General features: G+C 35.4%; 1 protein-coding gene across 1 annotated transcript in view; it reads left to right on the top strand.

Moving 5' to 3' along the window:
• Window positions 1–18872, top strand: part of CNOT2 (CCR4-NOT transcription complex, subunit 2) — a 36389-nt gene extending 17517 nt beyond the window's left edge. The window contains exons 5-14 of the mRNA XM_009997719.1: window positions 335–414; window positions 1556–1681; window positions 4183–4307; window positions 5821–5941; window positions 6053–6209; window positions 8558–8619; window positions 8716–8765; window positions 9613–9713; window positions 10198–10342; window positions 17717–18872. Coding sequence (XP_009996021.1) covers window positions 335–414; window positions 1556–1681; window positions 4183–4307; window positions 5821–5941; window positions 6053–6209; window positions 8558–8619; window positions 8716–8765; window positions 9613–9713; window positions 10198–10342; window positions 17717–17803 — 1054 coding nt within the window. The 3' untranslated portion in view covers window positions 17804–18872. The remainder of the gene's footprint in view (window positions 1–334; window positions 415–1555; window positions 1682–4182; window positions 4308–5820; window positions 5942–6052; window positions 6210–8557; window positions 8620–8715; window positions 8766–9612; window positions 9714–10197; window positions 10343–17716) is intronic.
• Window positions 18873–20338: the final 1466 nt, after the last annotated feature.

Here is a 20338-nt window from a genome sequence, read left to right as displayed (position 1 = left end):
TGACACTGCATTTGCTGCTGCTTCATTTTTCTATATGAAATTATTCAGTAATGATCATGTTTGTCGTTATCTCTTGACAGATGTCATAAGACCCAGTACCAAATAAAAAAAAAAAGTGTTATTTTGAAATCATTCCAGTTGTCTCAATTGAGCAGTGCTGCTGCTCAAAGTTTTCAGAAGTATAAAGGAAAATAATTAAAAACTGAGTTTAGGGTAACGTGGGTTGCTTAAGCTTGAAAGAATTAATCTTAGGGTTTTTTCCCCTTAATGCCTTCCTTTGGAAATTACAAAGTGTGTATACCCCTTTGTCTGACTTCCTGGATTTTTTTCACAGTATGTCTGGATTTGGAATGAACAGAAATCAGGCATTTGGAATGAATAACTCCTTATCAAGTAACATTTTTAATGGAACAGGTGAGTTTACTCTGATTAATGTGGATCTTAAAGTACAGTAGAGATTTTTTTTATTATCATTTAAGTGTAATAGGAAATAATTTGTTCTGTTGGAGTCCAAGTCAGTTATAATTTTCAGTTGTTCCATAGAAATGCCGCTCCAAGAGCAGCGCTATGAAACTTATGACTTCATAACAGTGGATTTTATTACTTTTTAAGACAAAATGAAGATATTATGTAGAATACTGACTCTATGTCACATGACTGTATCTCATACCTACTCAGCTAGAATGCAAAATACCTTATGGAATTGATAAAGAGAACAAAGAAGAAAAGATTAATCTATTTCCTATGAAAACACTATGTAGGGTAAAAACAGCAGGAAAGCATTTTTTGAAATCTCAACCTCCTTAACAGCTGGTTTATAATGTGATCTTTTCAATTGGTTATTTCAGTTGTGATTTTTCTCTGAGAATTACTTCTTCACGTGAATTGAATGAACTGGAGGGGGAAAAACAAATGCTTTATTTTGTCCATGCTGCCATTTCTTTAGGTGGTTGTGTATAGGAAGCAACTGGAGGTGTTGGTGACATCTTAGAGTGCTCAGCATGGAAGGGTTTAGGCATCCCCTATGACCTTGTGGCATCTTCATTGCAGCTCTGGTCTTGTCTGTGCAGCATTTTCTGCTTCAAGTTGAAAAATGTTGCTGTGTAACTTGTACTGCATGGGCTCTACAGCTTGTTCAGCTTTACCTTACCTTACCTAAGGACAAAAGAGCTCCTTGATGCTGCTGCTAATATGGTTTATTATATTCTTTCCAGTGGCTTCCTGCTAGCTCCTTAAACTTTAAGTGGGCTACCTATTCTAGTACTATAATTTTTTTAGTCTGCTTATATTCTATGTGTGCAGTCTTTAATTCAAAATGAGTAGACCTTGTTAATAAATACAGCTGACTACCTATTGTTTAAAAAGAAGCCCCAAAAATCTTGATTCTCTTTGAGCTAGTCTCTTAATACAAAGGTTGTAGTTATTTGCAATAATTATAGTAAGAATAAGAAGATCAACTAGAAGAAAAAAATCATATTCCAAATTTAGCTTGCTCATAATGAAGTCTTTGAGGAAAACAAGTTGCTGTAATTTAAAATATCTGCTTTTATTGTAGATGGAAGTGAAAATGTGACAGGACTGGACCTATCAGATTTTCCAGCACTAGCAGACAGAAACAGAAGGGAAGGAAGTGGCAATCCAACTCCATTAATAAACCCTTTAGCTGGAAGGGCACCCTATGGTAAGACTATAGTTTTGAAAGCTCTTTGAACAAAATATGTGTTTGTTTGATTCACCTTTTCAAAAATGGTGGGCAGTTGAGCTCCTGAATCTTAATTTTTTAAAATAAATAATCAGTATCTCTATAATTAGAGATTCCCCTCAGGGTTTTTGAAAGCACTAGAAGTTGTCTTTTTTATTTTAACTGTCAATAGTGGTTGTTGGGGTTTTTCAGTCCCTGTTTTCTCTGAAGTTGCTCACTGACGCTTTTAGGCAATAGGTTGTTTTCTAGTTGCATGTATACAAAAACTGTCAAGGTCTGAATCATGTATTTCAGAAATAATACTTGATTACTAGAGAAGTTATTGTGTAAAAAGTCAGCAGCTGTAACATACTGTATATTTTCACTGTTTATTGGTAGTACTTGTTGTAGTACTGTTCAGTACTGTTCACTCTTAACAATGAACATCAGATTTCAAAAAATAACCTGTAAGCATCAACTGTTACCAGTCAGATTCCAAGTCTGTGTCTTACGTAATTCTTGCTGAACAGCTTTAAAAAAATAATAAAAGGAAAAACTTTAAGGTGGAAACAAATCTTACTATTTGGGTCTGGAAAAAAATCAGGTAAGCTTAATGTGAGGGGCAATACTTATTTTTTGTTCCTATGTTAGTAAATTTGTCACGCATGTTGCATCAGATGCTCTGAAAAGTTGCTTTTATAACCTAAAGTTATTTTTGTGAGACTTGTCACATTTCCAACTAAAAATAACCCAGTGTTTTCTTACTCTAAAAAGGTAGTGTTTTTCAGAGATATATCCAACTTTAATTGTAGAGAAAAAAGAGATACTGCATTATCAGGAAAGTAGCAGCCTCGTGGTTTGGGCGTAACCAGGGCCCTCTGTTTAAGATAACTGTGAGAGAGCTAAATGAGTTGAACTGAAGTGCTCTTAAAACACAGGAAGAGTGGAAAGCTAATACAGTGCAGCTTGTGGTTTTCATGAGTTTAGTCTGTCTCTGAAAGAGAAGCCATTACATGGAAAACTGACAGAAGGTAGGAAGGAGATTCATACAGATGTACTTGCATCATGGAGATGGGAGTTCAACCTTCAGCAGCACTGCCACACAAAAAACTCTGTAATCACTCCCATGCTTACACCATTTCCCTGTTTTGCGGCTACTATAGCTGTTCACACAACTGTATGGTGAAGCAGAAAGAAATTTCTCTGTCTAAAGAGTTACCTTGAGCATCTGCATACGTAATGCAGGGGAATGGGTATGGTGGTAGAAACTATTGACAGTGATATGAGATACACTGGACACTGCCTCCAGCAACAAAAGGTAAAGAGTGCTTTTGGTTACATCAAGAAAAAAAAGGTTTGCAAGTGAACACAGACACTCTCTTCATACTTAGCTTATTCAGGAAAATTAGACTTCAGACTGCTTTGTAGATAGAATGAGAGTATACAACTCACAGTTCATTCATTATCAGTTTTGTTAATGCAGTAGAAGAAATAATAACTCTAGATGCAAAGGGTGAACAACAGAAACAAGATTAACTTGGGCTGTTTTTTTTCTTGAAATAAAGGAACTTTGAACTCTCACATAAGAATACTAGAGAAAGTCATATATATATGCTCAGGTACTGCACTATTTTAGATCTTATACAGCTACTGAGAATATTTGAAAAGTAGGCCTTACACTGCTTCTGTCTTCTCTTGCTCTAGTGCAGTGTTGTTTGCAAGCAAACTGCTGTATTACTCCTATGTCTCTCAGCAAAGAATATATGCCCCTGGGTGTGTGGTGTGGGGGCTTTTCTTTGGTGGTTGTTGGATTTTTGTCTGTGTTTGGTTTTTGTTGTTAAAAAAAGAATGTTGCTTTTCAGTAGTCAGAATCCATGTTCCAATGTGACTGGCCTACTTTTTTTAAATTAGGGTCAGAGCACTGAGTGTTGCAGGCTAAATGCTTTCAGTTTTCATACTGAAAGTAGGAGTCGTTCTTATGTCACAGGCAAGTACTTCATTGGTGATATGCTCTGTTGCAAGTTAGCTGGGCATCCTGTAAGAATATGGGCTTCTAAAGAGATTATGCTTAGAAATTCTTCATGCAATTAGGGGATAGAGGAAAAATGTATTATAATCTTAATAGCAGTACATCCTTCCTTCATCAGTGGATTTCCTTAAATACCACTTTAATAATGCCTGTAAAGATTATTTTATTATCTAGATGTGCAAAACAGGTGCAGTTCTTCGTAAAAGTACTGGGCTTCCTTCTTAAAGCAGTGGATGTGTCTGTGACTTTAACCCAGAGTGTTTCTCCGCTCACACTTAAATAAGAGGCTTTAGTCTAATGTGTGTGAAAGTTACAAATGAATATGCTTTGTTTTGGTTTACCTGTTCTTCTGAAAGTTGTTTCTGCTATACAGCTTGCACATAATGAAAACACACAGTAAGCAAGATCAACAGCAGCAAATTCTTTACTTAGCAGTCATTTAATGTTATTCCTGCTTTCATTTTTATTATAGTTGGGATGGTAACAAAACCAGCGAGTGAGCAGTCCCAGGATTTTTCAATACACAATGAAGACTTTCCAGCATTACCAGGCTCCAGCTACAAAGACCCAACATCAAGTAATGATGACAATAAATCTGTAAGTAAACCCTAACTCTTCTTTTATTTCAAGTGATCATACTTCTTTTGGTGATTATATTTTAAAATTTACAGTGACTATATTTGTAATGTAAGATTTTCAAAATTTGCATAAGCGACATTTCGTATATAACCACGTAAATAGAATTTTTGGTCCCAGCAGGCACTGTGACCTTGCTTTTTCAATTTCATGACTTCTGTGTATGCTTTCATTTTTTGGGGAGGGGCTAGGGAGCAAATTGCAAGAACACCTCAAAATTTCTTTTTGAGAATTGATATATATTTTCCAAGCTTTGTAATTCATAGTTTCTTTTTCTACCAATTCCAGCTCATTTTTCTCTGTTGGTACCTCTCATCATTAGTAGTAATTTACACATTGTAAAAATCTTTCTTGAAGCCTGTCAAATAATTTAAGGGTTACGTACAATATCACTACAAGGTAAAATTCTTGATGGGGAAATGTACTCTCTTAATAGAGATAATTGCATTCATAGGTAAGTTGTAGACTAAAGAGATACTCTGAATCTTAGTTACTGTTGTGCTTATCATGCATTAGATATATAGTTTAGATCATAAGATGATGGGGTTTTTGTTGTTTACTCTGAAAGATTTGTAATAAAAATTGCTTTTATATTAGAAATGAGAGGTGAATAAAATTTGGATGGCAGAGAACAGTTGCTACAGTATTTTGACAAAATGTTCTAGTTTCTAATTGTTTTGTTACTTACAATTGAAAAAAATATGTTGATCAAGGTGGCATAAATACTGATGAGTAGGTAGTAGATGTGACTACAATTCATGTGAAAACGAAACTGTTCAAAAAGGGATGGGAGGTAGCCTAGCCCCCAGATGTTGTGGTCAGGTTTATCATGTGGAAAATGTTCTGCTATAGTAAGCACTAAAAACAAGAAGGAAGGAAGGAGTAAATGTGGTTACATTGTGTTAATACAGAGTTGTTTGAAAGAATAATGAAGAGTAAATAATATTTCTGGGAGATACCTTTTGTCAGTACATGGGCTCCTGGAGCCCAATCTGTTTTCTTGCCAGACATAATGTTTACACCTCTTTTCTGATAGTTGCAAATGTACCAACTGTGTGTTACTTACGCCTGAAGTTGGCTTGAGTTGCTACGTCGTGGAGTGTTATGCAGGAGGAAGACTATATGGGAAAAATACATTATGTCATGAGTCCAAAATACCCTCAAGACACAGGCATTTGGGGTAGTCATTGCATATTCAAACTCAGTTATAAAATATTTTCTTATGCTTTTAAACTGCAAGCTTCAGGCTCATTAATAGCCCTTATTGTTTGATAGGTGTTCTTTAGGAAGTGGTAAATGCTACATAAGGTTTGTCAACAGAACTCAAGACCTTCAGTTTTGTTGCATTTTAGTGCCTAATTTATTAGAGTGACTTGATGTACTGGTTTACAGTGCTTGACTGAAAGATAAGATCAACAAGTTTTCCATTTTGGTTTGTTTCCGTCATACCAACTCTGAAAATTACTTTTAATAGAATTTGAGTACATCAGGCAAAACATCATCCAGCACAGATGGGCCCAAATTTCCTGGAGATAAAAGTTCAACTACGCAAAACAACAACCAGCAGAAAAAAGGGATCCAGGTGTTACCTGATGGTATGTGTCATTCCGCTTTTTCTTCTTTAGAACTTTTGACATTCATTTAGATCACCTTGTTGATTCCTGCATTTCTTGGAAGGAGAAAATTAATTTATTCTTCTTGCCCAGGTCGGGTTACCAACATTCCTCAAGGGATGGTGACGGACCAGTTTGGAATGATTGGCTTGTTAACATTCATCAGGGCAGCAGAGACAGATCCAGGAATGGTACATCTTGCATTAGGAAGTGATTTAACAACACTAGGTCTCAATCTCAACTCTCCTGAGTAAGTTTCTGATTTTTAATACTGTCTATAGTTTTGGTTTATTATGCTGTCCATAATAGGCTCGCTTAGCTCACACAACTGTCAAATCCACAAGGTATTTTGTCCAATAAAATTTGAAAATGTAATTACAGTAAAATAAATTTTCATAGACAGGAGAATTGTGCTTCAAGGCATACTGAGATCTTGTTATGAAAGCTTTCAATAAATCTAGTGACTTTGCTTATTCTCATAACTTCTTTAGGACTTTTTTGAAGGGATTGACAGTGCATTGTTAATAAATAACCTGTACACATTATTTTTCAGATAATAATATTCTTAGAAAATATCTACACTTGACTTTCAACAATATGAGCAGTAAATTTGATTTATATTAGTGTAATAATGAACATCCCATCTGCAGTGTTACTCTTCACCAGAGATAAATTTAAATTAAAATGTAGTTCTTTACTTAATTTCTAGTCATTCAGTTTACCTAACTTTAGTCATCTAGGCTTCCTATAGAGGCAGTGGAGAGTAAAGCAGTTAGCAACTCCACTAATGGTAAGATAAGTGCTTAAGATAGTTGAGCTGAATCACCAGCCCAGGATGCCTCTTTTTCTCCAGTAGTTGCAGAAGCAACATAGATCAGTTTGGACAAAAAAACTTATCTTGTAGGTGGCGCTAACTGTGAGGGAAATATAGTTTCTGGTACTCTGACTTTTAGCTGAGAAACTCCCATCTTTTTTTTTTTTCAAAACAGATATACACAGTGTTAGCCTTATTGATGGTATATGCATTTTAAGGTTTGCACATAATATATAGACAAAACAAAGACCAAACAGCATACACACATAGAATTTCCAGTTCTGTATCAAAAAGCTGGTTTTATTTTATACTACAGAAAAGCTCTACAAACAGCCTGCACAGTTTTCAGAGTCTGGCCTGCCATCTTGCCTGATGTAGAAACATCCTTTGCTTGCTTTATGAATTGTCACTTGGAAAGCTAAAAGCATTTCATGTGTGGAAAGCCACAATTTTCTGCCTTCTGAGATACTTCTGATGATAGAAATACCTGCCTGACTTAAACACTTAACAAAATAAAAGTGCTTTTAGAAACAAAATTGTAGAATTCTGTATATATCTCTAATGGTTTGAATTAGCCATTATAACTCCTGCTTTTGTATAGATTTTCTGTGCAGGCAGGTTAAGATTTATTTTGGTTGCTGAAATAATGATTATGCATTCCCTGGACGGACCTGTATTTCTTTGTGAAGACATGTACTTTTAATTCCTTAGAATAAGTTAAAATTCTACATAAACAAAAATGGAAAACACAAGGCATTATTTCATTCAATTCTTTAGAGATTGTGTAGCTGTTTGGTCCTGTTCTGAAGCTTTCTGAAATATTAATTAAATAGGCTGTAGGCTGCCCAGTACCTCCTTGAAAAATGTTAAAATAGGAGATTTTTATTTGTACCATAGAGGCAACACGGTGCACAAATTCTCTCAGATGTTATTGCATACAGAGGTTCCGTCTCAGTCGGTAGAATCCTGGATTCTTTGTCCTAGGAAACCACACATGTAGAGCACGCATGAGGCCCCTCCTCTTGGGATTATGCCTGTCCATGCTTTCAGTAGAGGGAAAGGTTTAATTATTTTCAAAATCTGTATTTTTTTTTTTTGCCACTGAAATCTTCCTTCAGGCTCTAAAGCATGCTTAACGGTAAGATTGACACTACTTGATCAGTGTAGTTTTTGGCCCATATAGCTCAGCTGGGACTTAAGCTTATGTCCAAGTAATTTGGTAGGTTTCCAATATTTTTATAGTAATTATTAGGCCTTTGACAAGGTACTCAAGTTTAATTTACAAAACTTGCCATAATAGTATGTTATTGTGGATAATAGAATGCTGTCGTGGCTGGTGAGACACTGGAACAGGTCATTCAGAGAGCTAGTTGATGGCCGATCCCTGGAAGTGTTCAAGGCCAGGCTGGATCGGGCTTTGAGCAACCAGGTCTAGTGGGAGGTGTCCCTGCCCTTGCAGGGTGCTTGGAACTAGATGGTCTTAAAGGTCCCTTCCCACCCAAACCATTCCATGATTCTCTGATTCTATGAAGTCTTGTTCTTGTAGATTCCCATTGCAGTTTTAAATACAATTTTACTCCACATATTACAGAGAAAATGAATAAATGTAAATATTTTAGGAAGATGGGCTGGAAATTTCCTGTTTTCTTTCCTTCTCACCCCAGGTAGTGATTTTGGTTGTGTGGTATGATTTTTAGGTTTGAGATTGGTTGTGGGGATTTTGTGTTTGCTTGCTTTGGTTTTTGTGTTTAATTTTAATAAATTTCTGCTTTTCCTTTCTTCAGAAATCTTTATCCCAAATTTGCATCACCATGGGCATCATCACCTTGTCGACCTCAAGACATAGGTAAGAGAGAAATAACTAATTAATTCAATATTGATGTTTTCAAATTATATTCATTTACATGTCTTAATAGTTGCATCAATTCCGATTCTTTTTTAGACTTCCATGTTCCATCTGAATACCTAACTAACATTCACATTAGGGATAAGGTGAGTACATTTTGTGTGTGTGTGCTTATTTTTTGTTAATTTATTACAAGTAATTTTCTAATTATTTTTTTTTTCTGATAGGCAGTGTTCAAAATCAGTGCATTTTATGGATTTCCTCAGACTTTTTAGGAACAGTGATACATTTACTGGCTAGTTGGACACATCATGTGCCCATTCCACCTTAGAAAAAGAAAGGGAAGAGAAAACTGAGAATATGCATGGTTAGCTAAAGAATACATTATGCTTTTAAGAGTATACCCTTCATGCAAAGCAGAGGTTTATTATAATCCAGATACTGTAATGTTCAAATGCCATATTAAATTGAGATATTTCTTCCAGACATAAGCTCAGAATTACAGTTCAAAATATTCTCACATTTATCTGTTGTTTTCCATATCTACATGAATAGGGATTTTTTTCTTAAATATGTTTTTTCAACTATTACAGTTCTGTGAGAGGGATCACTGAAAAATATTGTAAGAAGTTGTAGTAATGTTACTTAATAAAGTGTGAAGTGAGCAAATACATGTGAATTACTTTTTAATTAAAAAACAAAACTTAAGTAGATGAGACTAAACACAGATGCAGGGAGGAAATTCTGTCTTTCTGGTTCATTTTTCTGTTTATTTTTCTTTTCTATCTTTTAAGTTGGAAGGGTTAACTAGAAAGGAAGAAAAATTGTTTGTTTTAATAATTACTACTCTTGTTATATTAGAGTATAATTTGCAACACACTTAGGATGGAAGCACATTCTGGGTGTATCCTTGTGTTATTTAAGCAAGATAGTATGTCTTAAAACATTTCTCTATTGTGATTTTTCATCCTCATTTTCTTCAATCTTTTGCAGCTGGCTGCAATAAAACTTGGCCGATATGGAGAAGATCTCCTGTTTTATCTCTATTACATGAATGGAGGAGATGTATTACAGCTATTAGCAGCAGTAGAGCTGTACGTTCAAACTATTTTGTCAGTCTTATATGATTTACTCTATTGCAGTAATGAAGTAGTAGATGTAAAAAAACCCACCCAAGTTAGACACTGAAAGAAGAATCTTAGTCAATCTAAAGCTGGATACCTTTTTTTAAATACCTCCTCCAACCTTGGTTCCATTCTGTACCTTTTTTTTTTTTCATTCATATAATAGAAGTCAAAAGTCTGTGTCAGTCATCATGAAACATCTAACTTATCGTCAGCAAAATGAAAACCAGTAAATAATCATAAAGAGAACGTGTTGACTTTTTGAAGTTTCATAGTTTGAGATGTAATAATTGTACGGAAGAGGTATGAGACTGCAGTATGTCTTAGAAAGTTTGTTTTGGTTTTGAATGCATTGCATAGTTTTGATTGAAACCCTTAAAATTGTATTTTTTTAATGTCAAATTCAGGTAACTAACACTAAAAGAATATTTTTTCTTCCTATTAAAAATGAAAGATTTAACCGGGATTGGAGATACCACAAAGAAGAACGAGTATGGATCACCAGGGCACCCGGCATGGAGCCAACAATGAAAACCAATACGTACGAGAGGGGAACATATTACTTCTTTGACTGTCTTAACTGGAGGAAAGTAGCTAAGGTATCTACAGATTTTTTAAGTCTGTCAACCATGTATTTTTAAAAGGACAAAAGTAAAACCTAACCTCCTCGCCAAAACTTTTTAAGCTCCTGTTCAACTTCATTATCTTTATTTCTGATCTGTGAGGGAACAGAGGTTGCTTAAAGCACTTGCTTGTTTATGGAAAAGGAGGAGATGCTCTATTTGCTGTGTCCTTAAGGAGGTACAAGGATATAGAACTTACGAGTTTTGTTCAAAATCAAAAGCTTTATTCAAGCACAATTATAGAATAGGAAGCATTATTTGGCACTTCAGAATTTGTACTTGCAGATATTTTACTGTTTTGCGTTAGAAAATTCAATAGGGAGCTATCACATCTCACTTTGGAATTAAAAATAGGTATGGGGGAGCTGTTTATTTGGGGGTAGGGCATGAACTGGGGTTTTTTGTTTCGGGGTTGCTTCTTTTTTGTTTGTTTTGGGGGTTTTTGTTTGGTTGGTTTTTTTGTGTGGCTTTTTTTTGTTTGTCTGTTGTTTGGTGTTTTGTTTTCTTTTCTTAAATATTGTCACTCCTTGAGCATCCTGCATGACTTGTGCACTGCTGTTTGAACATTAGAGTACTTTGAAATAAATAACTTCTGTTAGGGTGGAGGCATATTTTCATGTTGCTTGTTTTCTGTATTCTAGGCCAAGAGGCATTAAAAAAAATTCAAAACCTGTGGCCTTCTCACTTCTGATAATCTTATTGTTCCTTTTTGACCTTGAATAGTGTCAGTAACGTTCACCCTTTACTTGTTAGATGAGGAAATTCATAGGCGTTCTTAGTATTCTCCACCTTCCCCCAAGAAAAATAATTTTCAGTATCTTCCAACTTCCAAGATCGTCCGGCTTCTATTTCCAGTTTTTAAGATCATCTTGTACAATGCCTTTTCCTTGTTAGATCCTGATTTCTGTGCTTCCTCTTCTCCACTAAAGCAGATTTTTCTGATGCAGATATGTACCGAAACACTGAGAAATCAGGAGTGCTAATGTTCCTAACATGGCAAGAGTTGTGTTCTTTTGAACACATAAAAGCTGTACAAGGTGATGCATTCAGCCTTAGCTGGAGCTGGAAAAAAAGCTAAATTCACAATATACATACAGTCATTACACCTACCTGGAGTCTGCTTAAGTTAAATAGTTTGTCAAGAATCTTGTTCCCTACTTAAGTTTGGCTATATGAGAATTCATGGATGTGGCATGATTTTGATTCAAGTTTTAACTGACATTGGATTCATTGATGGAAGAGCAAACATGAAGTTTCCATGTCAGGCCTTCTGTAGATGTAGTATCACTCTCTTGCTTTTCTCTTAGAAAACACTTAGCAGATCAGACCAGATTAATCTTGAAGCCTTGAATTCAACAAATGTGATTTCAGCACACTGGAACTATGTTTTGTTGTTCCACAGTCTTAAGCATTTGTTCAATCAGAAATCTTTTCACCTGAAGCCTAACATGAATTGTTTGCTGAAAAGGCCATTCATTTCTGGGAGCAAGTTGCATCTATACACTTGGAGATAATGAAATTTTGCTTTAAGTAGTTGCGTGTCTGTTGATGCGGTTTGAAAGTCAGCTTTAGATTAAAGGGAATAGAGTTCAGTGTTCTCCCCTCTGTTAAGTGCATTACATTTCTTTCTAGCTAGTATATTGAAGTTTGCCATCATCTAGAGATTAAGTAGGTATGATGGGTTTTTTTGCTTTCTTCTCCCCTCCCGTTGGTAAATGTGCTTAGTCTGTGCAGGCTCCCTTCTGAAATTAGCTTTTTAGTTGCCTCAAATGATGTGGAAAGGCTCTTCAATTCATTTGCACATCTGAGTCATTACCCCTACTGCCTTTCCTGTGACCATAAGAAAACCAAGATTTTGTAACTGAAGGTTTTAATGGTAAGCCCTGCTTGTATGGTTTTTCATGTGTAAGGTAATGTAAGAACTTTAAAGCAAAAGTGTCACTCCCCTCAAAAAGAAAACGCAAACCAAAGGAATGTTTTAATTTCTACTTGAATTGTTTATTCGCTGCTTGGTATACTTTATTAGGTTTCCCAAGACACTGTTTAAAGCTATATTGTTATTATATAAGGTGATCAGAGAGGAAGTAATTACCTTTTGAAAGGATAGATTTCTTCTTGGGAGTCAATTGAATATGTTCCATTTATTTATGAGCAAGAAGAGCCTCATGAAGGTTCATATATCAATGGAATAGAGTTTTTACGCTATGTGGAAACAGTTTTTTTTCTAGAAGTGGTACCCATTGTATAAGGATTGTAACCTCTTTGGTGTCTCATCTATTTCTACCTGTAGTAAATGTATGAAGCTGCTAGTTGATTCTTAAGCATTATTTAAAGTCAGTATCTTCTCTATTTGTAGTCCCGAGTGCTGTCCTGAAATTCAGCATCCAATGCCTTAGGTGTTAATTAGCACATTACCTCCTTCCTTGTTTAAAGGTGGTGAAAGAGATACGAGTCACTACTGTTCTCCAAATGATTTTGCCCAAGACCTACCCAGTTTCTCTTATTTTTACTTTGCAGACTGAAAATAATTCCCCCAACATTAAGAAGCAATTGGTAGCTAGTAAGGAGAGGGATAGTATTTTCTAAAGTTTTGCACCAGCAGCGGTAAGCTAATAAGGAACATGATTTTTTTTTTGCATAGAAAGAGAAAATGTCTCTTCTTTTAGGCTTGTGTACTTCTTAATGTAGACACTGGAAATGGAATATTATCTTGAAGTTATTATATAATTTTAGTTTGGTGCAAAATATAGCAGGCAAGTTGAGTATTGATCACAAGGAAGCTAGAGAAGGATTTGGGGAAAATTGCTATTTTGGGAACATGGGAAAGGAATCACTTGCTGGAAATAATTCTGTGATGTTTCCATCTATGATAAATAAATAAGAGCTTAGGTGCATGATGGGGGTGATCTTGGCATTATATTAATTCTGATACTAATATCTGGAGTTGACATGGAGAAAGGCTAACTTAGACTTGCCATAACAAGAATGGCAGCATTTGATAACTGTGTTTAGCTTTGAATGTGAAGAAAGGTATAGCCAAGTAATTTTTTTGTAACAAATGCAGAAGTATCAATTAAAGTTTCAGGAAATTAAAAATATCAGATAAGTTGCAGTCTCTTGCTAGAACTACTACATTTTTAGTGAATACTGGGAATGTCAGTTCCCTAGAAGGCCACAATAGTAATTGCTGCTTAATAAGTTTCATTAGGTTTTTTTAGAAGCTGTCAGACAAGAATTATTTCTGATAAATTACTCATTCTTACATGTGCAAATTGGATTGTTTTTCAAGGTGCTTTATACATTTGTTGTTCTAGTGCTAAAACACAGGGCAACACATATTTTAATGTGTTTTGTTGTGCAGACATGGTGCATTATTCATTGTGGGCTTATATAATTATTTTACCTAAATTATACTGCATTACAATAGACACAGTGAAATATAACAGTTTAGGTAATATTTTTAAACCTAAAGACTAAGTTTGTAAACATAAAAACCAGATACGCTGTAAGAGATTTTTTTTTTTTTTGTACCTTAGATTGGCTTTATCAAACCCCAGTAAACTAAACTGAATAACTTCTTCTATGAAAACATCAAATCATCTTTTTTTATTAAGCTGTAGACTCTGTATTTTATACTCCTAACAGATCACAGACTGAAGAAGGAAATGCCACCAATTAGCTGAGTACTGAAACAATTCCTAAACTGTTAGGAAATCAAATGAAATTAATTTTGTGTTGATACGTGGTAGTAAATAGTGAAAAAAATATGAATGAAAATAAACTTCAAATTCACCTTAGATGCAAAACAAAATGCAGGGAAGTGCTGATTACAGGTATGTTTGTATATGGTTTTCCATTCTAGGACATGTGCAAAGTACAGTACAGTTAAAGACACTGACTTTTCACTGAGGATTTGGCTGTGTAGTTTGCTGCCGTTGAGGAGACGTGAGAGAGGAAGGGAAGTAGATCCAAGACCGAAAATGCCTTCTACAATTGAATACATACTAAATCCTGGTTTAAATAGTGTGAAGTAAACTGTCTGGAATTTCTCCTTTGAAAAGTAAGGAGAATTAATCCCTTTTAAGGAACAAGATTATAAAACTCTTTTACTTTGATTTGGTAGTTACAAAATGCAGAATTCTTCATGGAAGAGAAGGTTAGGTTTCCAGGTGTTTATTTGCTTTTAAGGCTTGCTGCCTGTATTATATTACTTCCTATCCTTTTGAGATCAATATTAATTGACATACTTTTTTAATTGCTAGAAAGTTACATTTGTTCTTCCAATAGAGATGTGCCATAGCATTTTAATTCAGCCCCTAATTTAAATTTATGTCTTTGCGTCCATCTTTAAGCCAGTATAAATGCTGCTTTTCCATCCTGTTTGGAATTTTTGAGCTAGCTGTGGGATTTCTACCATCACCTTTGATGGACTTACACAGTCCAGAATACTTTGTCCTCAGGGCACTCTTCCTATTCAGCTTACTTTTTGTTTTGCTTTACCCTATTAACACTATGTATCACCTTAAGCAGTCCTCTTCTCTCTTTAGTATTCTTACCTATTGTTATTTGTACACATACAAACTGATGTAACCGTACCATCAAAACAAGTTTTCAGGATGACATAAGAAAGATTTATTTGCATAGAGCAATAATTTGGTGTCACACATGCTAGAAGTTTCCGCACACATTTAGTATTAATTATTCTTGGTTAATAAAAGGTATTTAATTTTTAATAGTTACTTCCATGTGGAAAATAAAGCAACAGGTGTTTGTCAATTGATAAATGGCACTCATTTTACATTTTACTTGTATTTGTTTATATTAAAAAATATCCATACTGCTGGTCCCATCCTAAACCACAGTAGCCCTTGGAATGAAAAGCAAAAAGCATAAAGTATACCTGTAATACAATTATTTTTCTATATGTAATAAATAATTGCCTTTTAGTTTTCAAAAGTATTTGGTCAATGAGTTCTTTTTTTGCTATTGTCATTTATAACTGTAGTTGTTCTTACACACTGCTGGACATTGGACTTGAGCATTACTGACACTGAGATGTACATCAAAAGGGCTGTTTTAAGTCTCTTTATTTTAAAAATCGAATGACAGTTTGAAGTATCAACTCAGGTACTTCTAAAGAAATTTTGGTAGGGAATCACATTCTTTCCTTTAAATGAGAGGCTTCCAACTTGTAGCATACAAAGGACAAGCTCAAGCTCTTGGGTGTGTCTTTCAGACATGCCTTGCTTGCAGCTACTGCTGCCAGTAGAGGAACGATCTTAGGTTTGGAAAACCCTTTTTAGACTACTGACACGGTCCTACTGGTTTAAGTAGCCATTTTCCATAGCTAATTTTGAAGGCATTTCAGAGCCCCTGGAGGTTCTGGTAACTGATTGAAACTTTTATTATTAACCCTTCTCTTTGTTTACAATTCTGTGAAAGAAGCAGTTCTCCAACAGCTGACCATTAATTGATAGCAATCTGCAGACCCTCCCATGGTTATGTGCAAAATGAAAACTTTGAAAGCCATGAATTGGAAATAAGTTTGAGCGGTATATTTTTTTATTACAAAATTAGTCCAGAGTTACTGAAGAACCACCCAACCTAAACCTGCCTTTGACACCAAAATACCCACGTAGATTTGTACACCTTGATACTGCTTCCAACAAAAAGAGGGAGCAGTCATCTCTTCAGTATCAGCACATGTGTATGTATCTGCACAAAAAAAGGACATAGGCCAACTGGCATGCAGTGTTAATTAGGAATACCACAAGCAATTGCCTTGTATATATAACCTAAGAAAGCCCAAACAACTCATCACTAAAATAGATTTAAAAAAACTCAAGAAACCAACAACTAAAAACCCCTGTGGTTGGAGTAGGGAGCAGGGAATGTTTAGGGGTGATGTTCTCTGGGGAATACAGGCTTGCTGAATGCTTAGCATTTTCCCTTACTTTGTTTCCTTACCATGCTCAATATTCTTTCTATGCTAGATGCACCTTGTTTTGCCTTGAAGAAGAAGTTGTGGGAGTTGGAGTTCCTAGATTTTATTTCTGGTCTTGCATTGACTTGATCTTTAGTTTCTCTACCTGTAAAAACTGATATACTACACTATTTAGTCACTTCAGGGAGTATTCTGAAATAATCTGTTCACTACTCTTAGTGTTTTAAGCTTGCTCTACAGTTACACATAATGTTCTTCTGAGGTTCTCTACTGAGTTAAGCAAAATAAATTGCATGTTGCCAGAGTAGCTCTTGAATTAACAAGTAGCCACGTAAAAGAAAAATTCTGAAACTTTTGTTTACTCGTGCAATTAAGATAAAATGAGGATGAGACAGTTAAACTGCTGAAAGGATCTGAATGAAGTAACAAGCACCAAATGTCAAAGTGCACTAATTAGGGTTGTGTGCACAAATTAAGGTCACAGGGAAGGAAAACATGTTTCTCACTGTAATAATCAGGATGCATTTAGATTATCAGGGGTGGTTACAATCTTAATAGTAGTTGTTATAGTCAGAATGAAAATTCCTGTTGGATGTTTTAAAATTACACAAACCAGACATTCTCAAATGAAAGTCAGGTGATTTTGCCAGTGAGACAGTAAAGCTGCTTATTTATGAACCAGTAGCCTGTGTGGCATCTGAGCACATGGGTGAAGATTTTGATTCTGTGTGGTTGTTTATAAAACAACAGTAGAACTTCGCATGAAAGATGTTGACAAAGAGCTATATAGGAACAAGGAGCTCAGGATGTACAGAAGGGCTGGGTAAGTGTGAAGCTTAAATTTTAAGTATGAAATGGGGTGGAACATTTTACTAAATTCTGGCCCAAATAGGTTTCAGTAGTTCACGTCTCGCGTTTTCTACGATCTTCCCCAATTTTGTACTAAGGAGTAATCTTGCTATTTTAACTTGCAATTGGGTCTGGTAGTGTGGCACAAAATATCCCAGAACTGCAGGTCATCCAAAATAAGTTCCTCTACATCTGAACTGTGGAAAGGCAGAAGCTTTTATTCATAGTTTAGCTTATGCCATGATTGTATATTTGTGTTTTGTGTATGTATATACATTAAATTTTTGGAGATAGTAACTGGGGTTTGCAGAGTAATGTAACATTAAAAAGGAGACCCTACATGCTGCAGGTGTAATGGCTCAGGATATTGACTCTTTCCTAATTAAAATATGGAATCCTGGAGAGCGAAATCCGGTGTTTCTGCCTCAAGATAAGGAAGCTGATCTCTTCCATATTTGTACTTTTCAAGCCTGGCTGGTAGAACAGACAGTTCTCAATGGGTAAATGATACGTTGTTTTATTTGGTTTTGTCTTTTTTTTTATTATTTTAATTGTAGGAGTTCCATCTGGAATATGACAAACTAGAAGAAAGGCCTCATCTGCCATCAACCTTCAACTACAACCCTGCTCAGCAAGCCTTCTAAAGACTTCCCTTTTCTTGGGGTATGGCTGTCTCAGCACAATACTCAACATAACTGCAGAACTGATGTGGCTCAGGCATCTTGGTTTTAATTCCTTGAGGATCTGGCAATTGGCTCATGCGAAGGGTCACCATTTGAGGTCCTGCCTTACTAATTATGTGCTGCCCAACAACTAAATTTGTAATTGTTTTTCTTTAGTTTGAGCAGGGTCTGAATTTTTGGTTTTGTTTTATTTTTTTGCCAGCAGACAAGCTTGGGTCTGTAAAGACAAGCAAGTACACTGACAAAAGTTTACCACTTAGTTTTCCAAAATGTAAAAACAAACAACAACAACAAAAAAGAAAAAAAGACAAAAAATTAGACAACAAAATTTGCATTGTTCATTGTAGCACTATTGGTAATAAAAAATGTTTGTGCATTTTTATGTGAAGATCCTTCTCGTATTTCATTTGGAAAGATGAGCAAGGTTTGCTTCCTTCATTTTACTTCCCCTTCTGTTTTTGAAAGGCAGTTTTCGCCAAGCTTAATGCAAGAATATCTTGACTGTTTAGAAGAAAGATATTGCCACAGTCTCTGGTTACTTTCCAGAGTTGTGTATTACTGAGCTTCATCTTTCCAGAATGAGCAAAACACTGTCCAGTCTTTGTTACGATTTTGTAATAAATGTGTACATTTTTTTTAAATTTTTGGACATCACATGAATAAAGGTATGTATGTACGAATGTGTATATATTATATATATGACATCTATTTTGGAAAATGTTTGCCCTGCTGTACCTCATTTTTAGGAGGTGTGCATGGATGCAATATATGAAAACGGGACATTCTGGAACTGCTGGTCAGGGGACTACTTTGTCGCCCTGTGCACTAAAGGGCCAGATTTTCAGCAGCCAAGGACATCCATACCCAAGTGAATGTGATGGGACTTCAAGAAGTGAACTGAGACAATTCACTCTGGCTGTTTGAACAGCAGCGTTTCATAGGAAGAGAAAAAAAAAAAAGATCAATCTTGTATTTTCTGACCACATAAAGGCTTCTTCTCTTTGTAATAAAGTAGAAAAGCTCTCCTCACTGCAGTGTTGACTTTGATTTGAGATTGTGAAATTATTTCTTCAACAATGAAAAAGGAAAAAAAAACTGTTGAAGCATTAAAACTATCGAGCTGTGCAGTGGTTAAGACACTTGAAGAGTCTTTTTGCTGCTGACAAGTAAATTTCTGAGAGAGTTTTTTATTCTTTTCCACAGCCAAAAAGTTTGGTGGACCTTCGTGTCAGATCCCTTCTCTATAATAGCATGTACTGTTTAGAAAGGTGGGTGGGTAACATTGCAAACGGTATAAAGATGCTTCAAGAGTTCATTACACTTGGAAAAATCTTTAGAACTGATCATAGCTTAGTTCCAAGTTGGTATTTTCCCCCTTAAAAGCAGAAATACATTTCATGCGATGGTCACCACTATTTGAACTTCCACACACAAACAAACATGAATATACACTGCTTCTGAAAATTACAGCTGCTCTGTAGAGTGGAGGAAGAAAAGCCTGAGCTGTTTGGATAGTTTCCTTTTTCTTGGTGTGAGTGCCACTTCTCGTTGCATTGCCTCTGGTGATGCAAACCGTGTCAAAATACCTGAAATTGCTGAAGTAAGAAAAGACAGCAAAACATGTCAGGGAGCTGTTCGTTTTTAATATCATGTTTTGAGCTGGTTTTCTCTGTAGTTACAAAACCAGCTTTTTAGCATGTATTGAATTACGCTTGGAAGTTGGATCGTTGGTGGAATTGCTGTGGCTCTGTGTCAGGTGTATAGCAATTTTGAATTCTGCACTTTTTTACTATCCATTTTACGATTATACACATAAAAAGATAAGCCTGTTGATTGTGGTTTTTTAAGGATTAAAGCAACCTGCCTTCTCAACTTGAAAGAAGAAGATGGTTATAATTCAGATGATGGCTAACAGCTGTAAAAGATGGTGGCTTTGTCTTTTTCCCAAATCTGAGCAAATACAAACATATATTTGACTATTCAGACATAACTTTATGAATTTTAAAAGGGATATTTTTTTCTTGCCCACTCCACAACTAGCGTTACATTTGTTACTGTCAAGAAGTTTGCTGTGATCTTTGTTGTATTTTTTTTTTAAGGATTCCTGAAATGATGTTTAGATCTTCAAATCAAATGTGATTATTTTTTATTAGATGGGCTTGGATTTTTAAGGAAATTTCTCATCTGCATAGTCAGTCTGATGAAAGTGAGCAACAGGTATGGTAAATGGAGCAAGATAATTTACAGTAAAAATGGTATCTTTACTAAATACCTATGGTACCTGAAAAACACTTAAGCTCAACTTGGGAACCTAAGTTATCAAAAAAGTTCTTCAATGATACAGTGTATTTAACTGCACAATACTTCAAAAATTGTAGACACTTGATTTTAGCAAATTTCTCACCTGTGAACAAGGAACTGGTGCTTTGCTCCTTCCGAGGGGAAGAACAGTGGCTCTCATTTGTTGATGAAATTAACATATATGGAGACTAAGAT

This window comes from Chaetura pelagica, unplaced genomic scaffold (assembly GCF_000747805.2).
Source record: "Chaetura pelagica isolate M959 unplaced genomic scaffold, ChaPel_1.0 scaffold314, whole genome shotgun sequence".
In the NCBI taxonomy this organism is placed as follows: domain Eukaryota; kingdom Metazoa; phylum Chordata; class Aves; order Apodiformes; family Apodidae; genus Chaetura; species Chaetura pelagica.
The sequence above is the reverse complement of the archived record's forward strand: the minus strand, read 5'-3'. Positions and strand labels throughout refer to the sequence as shown.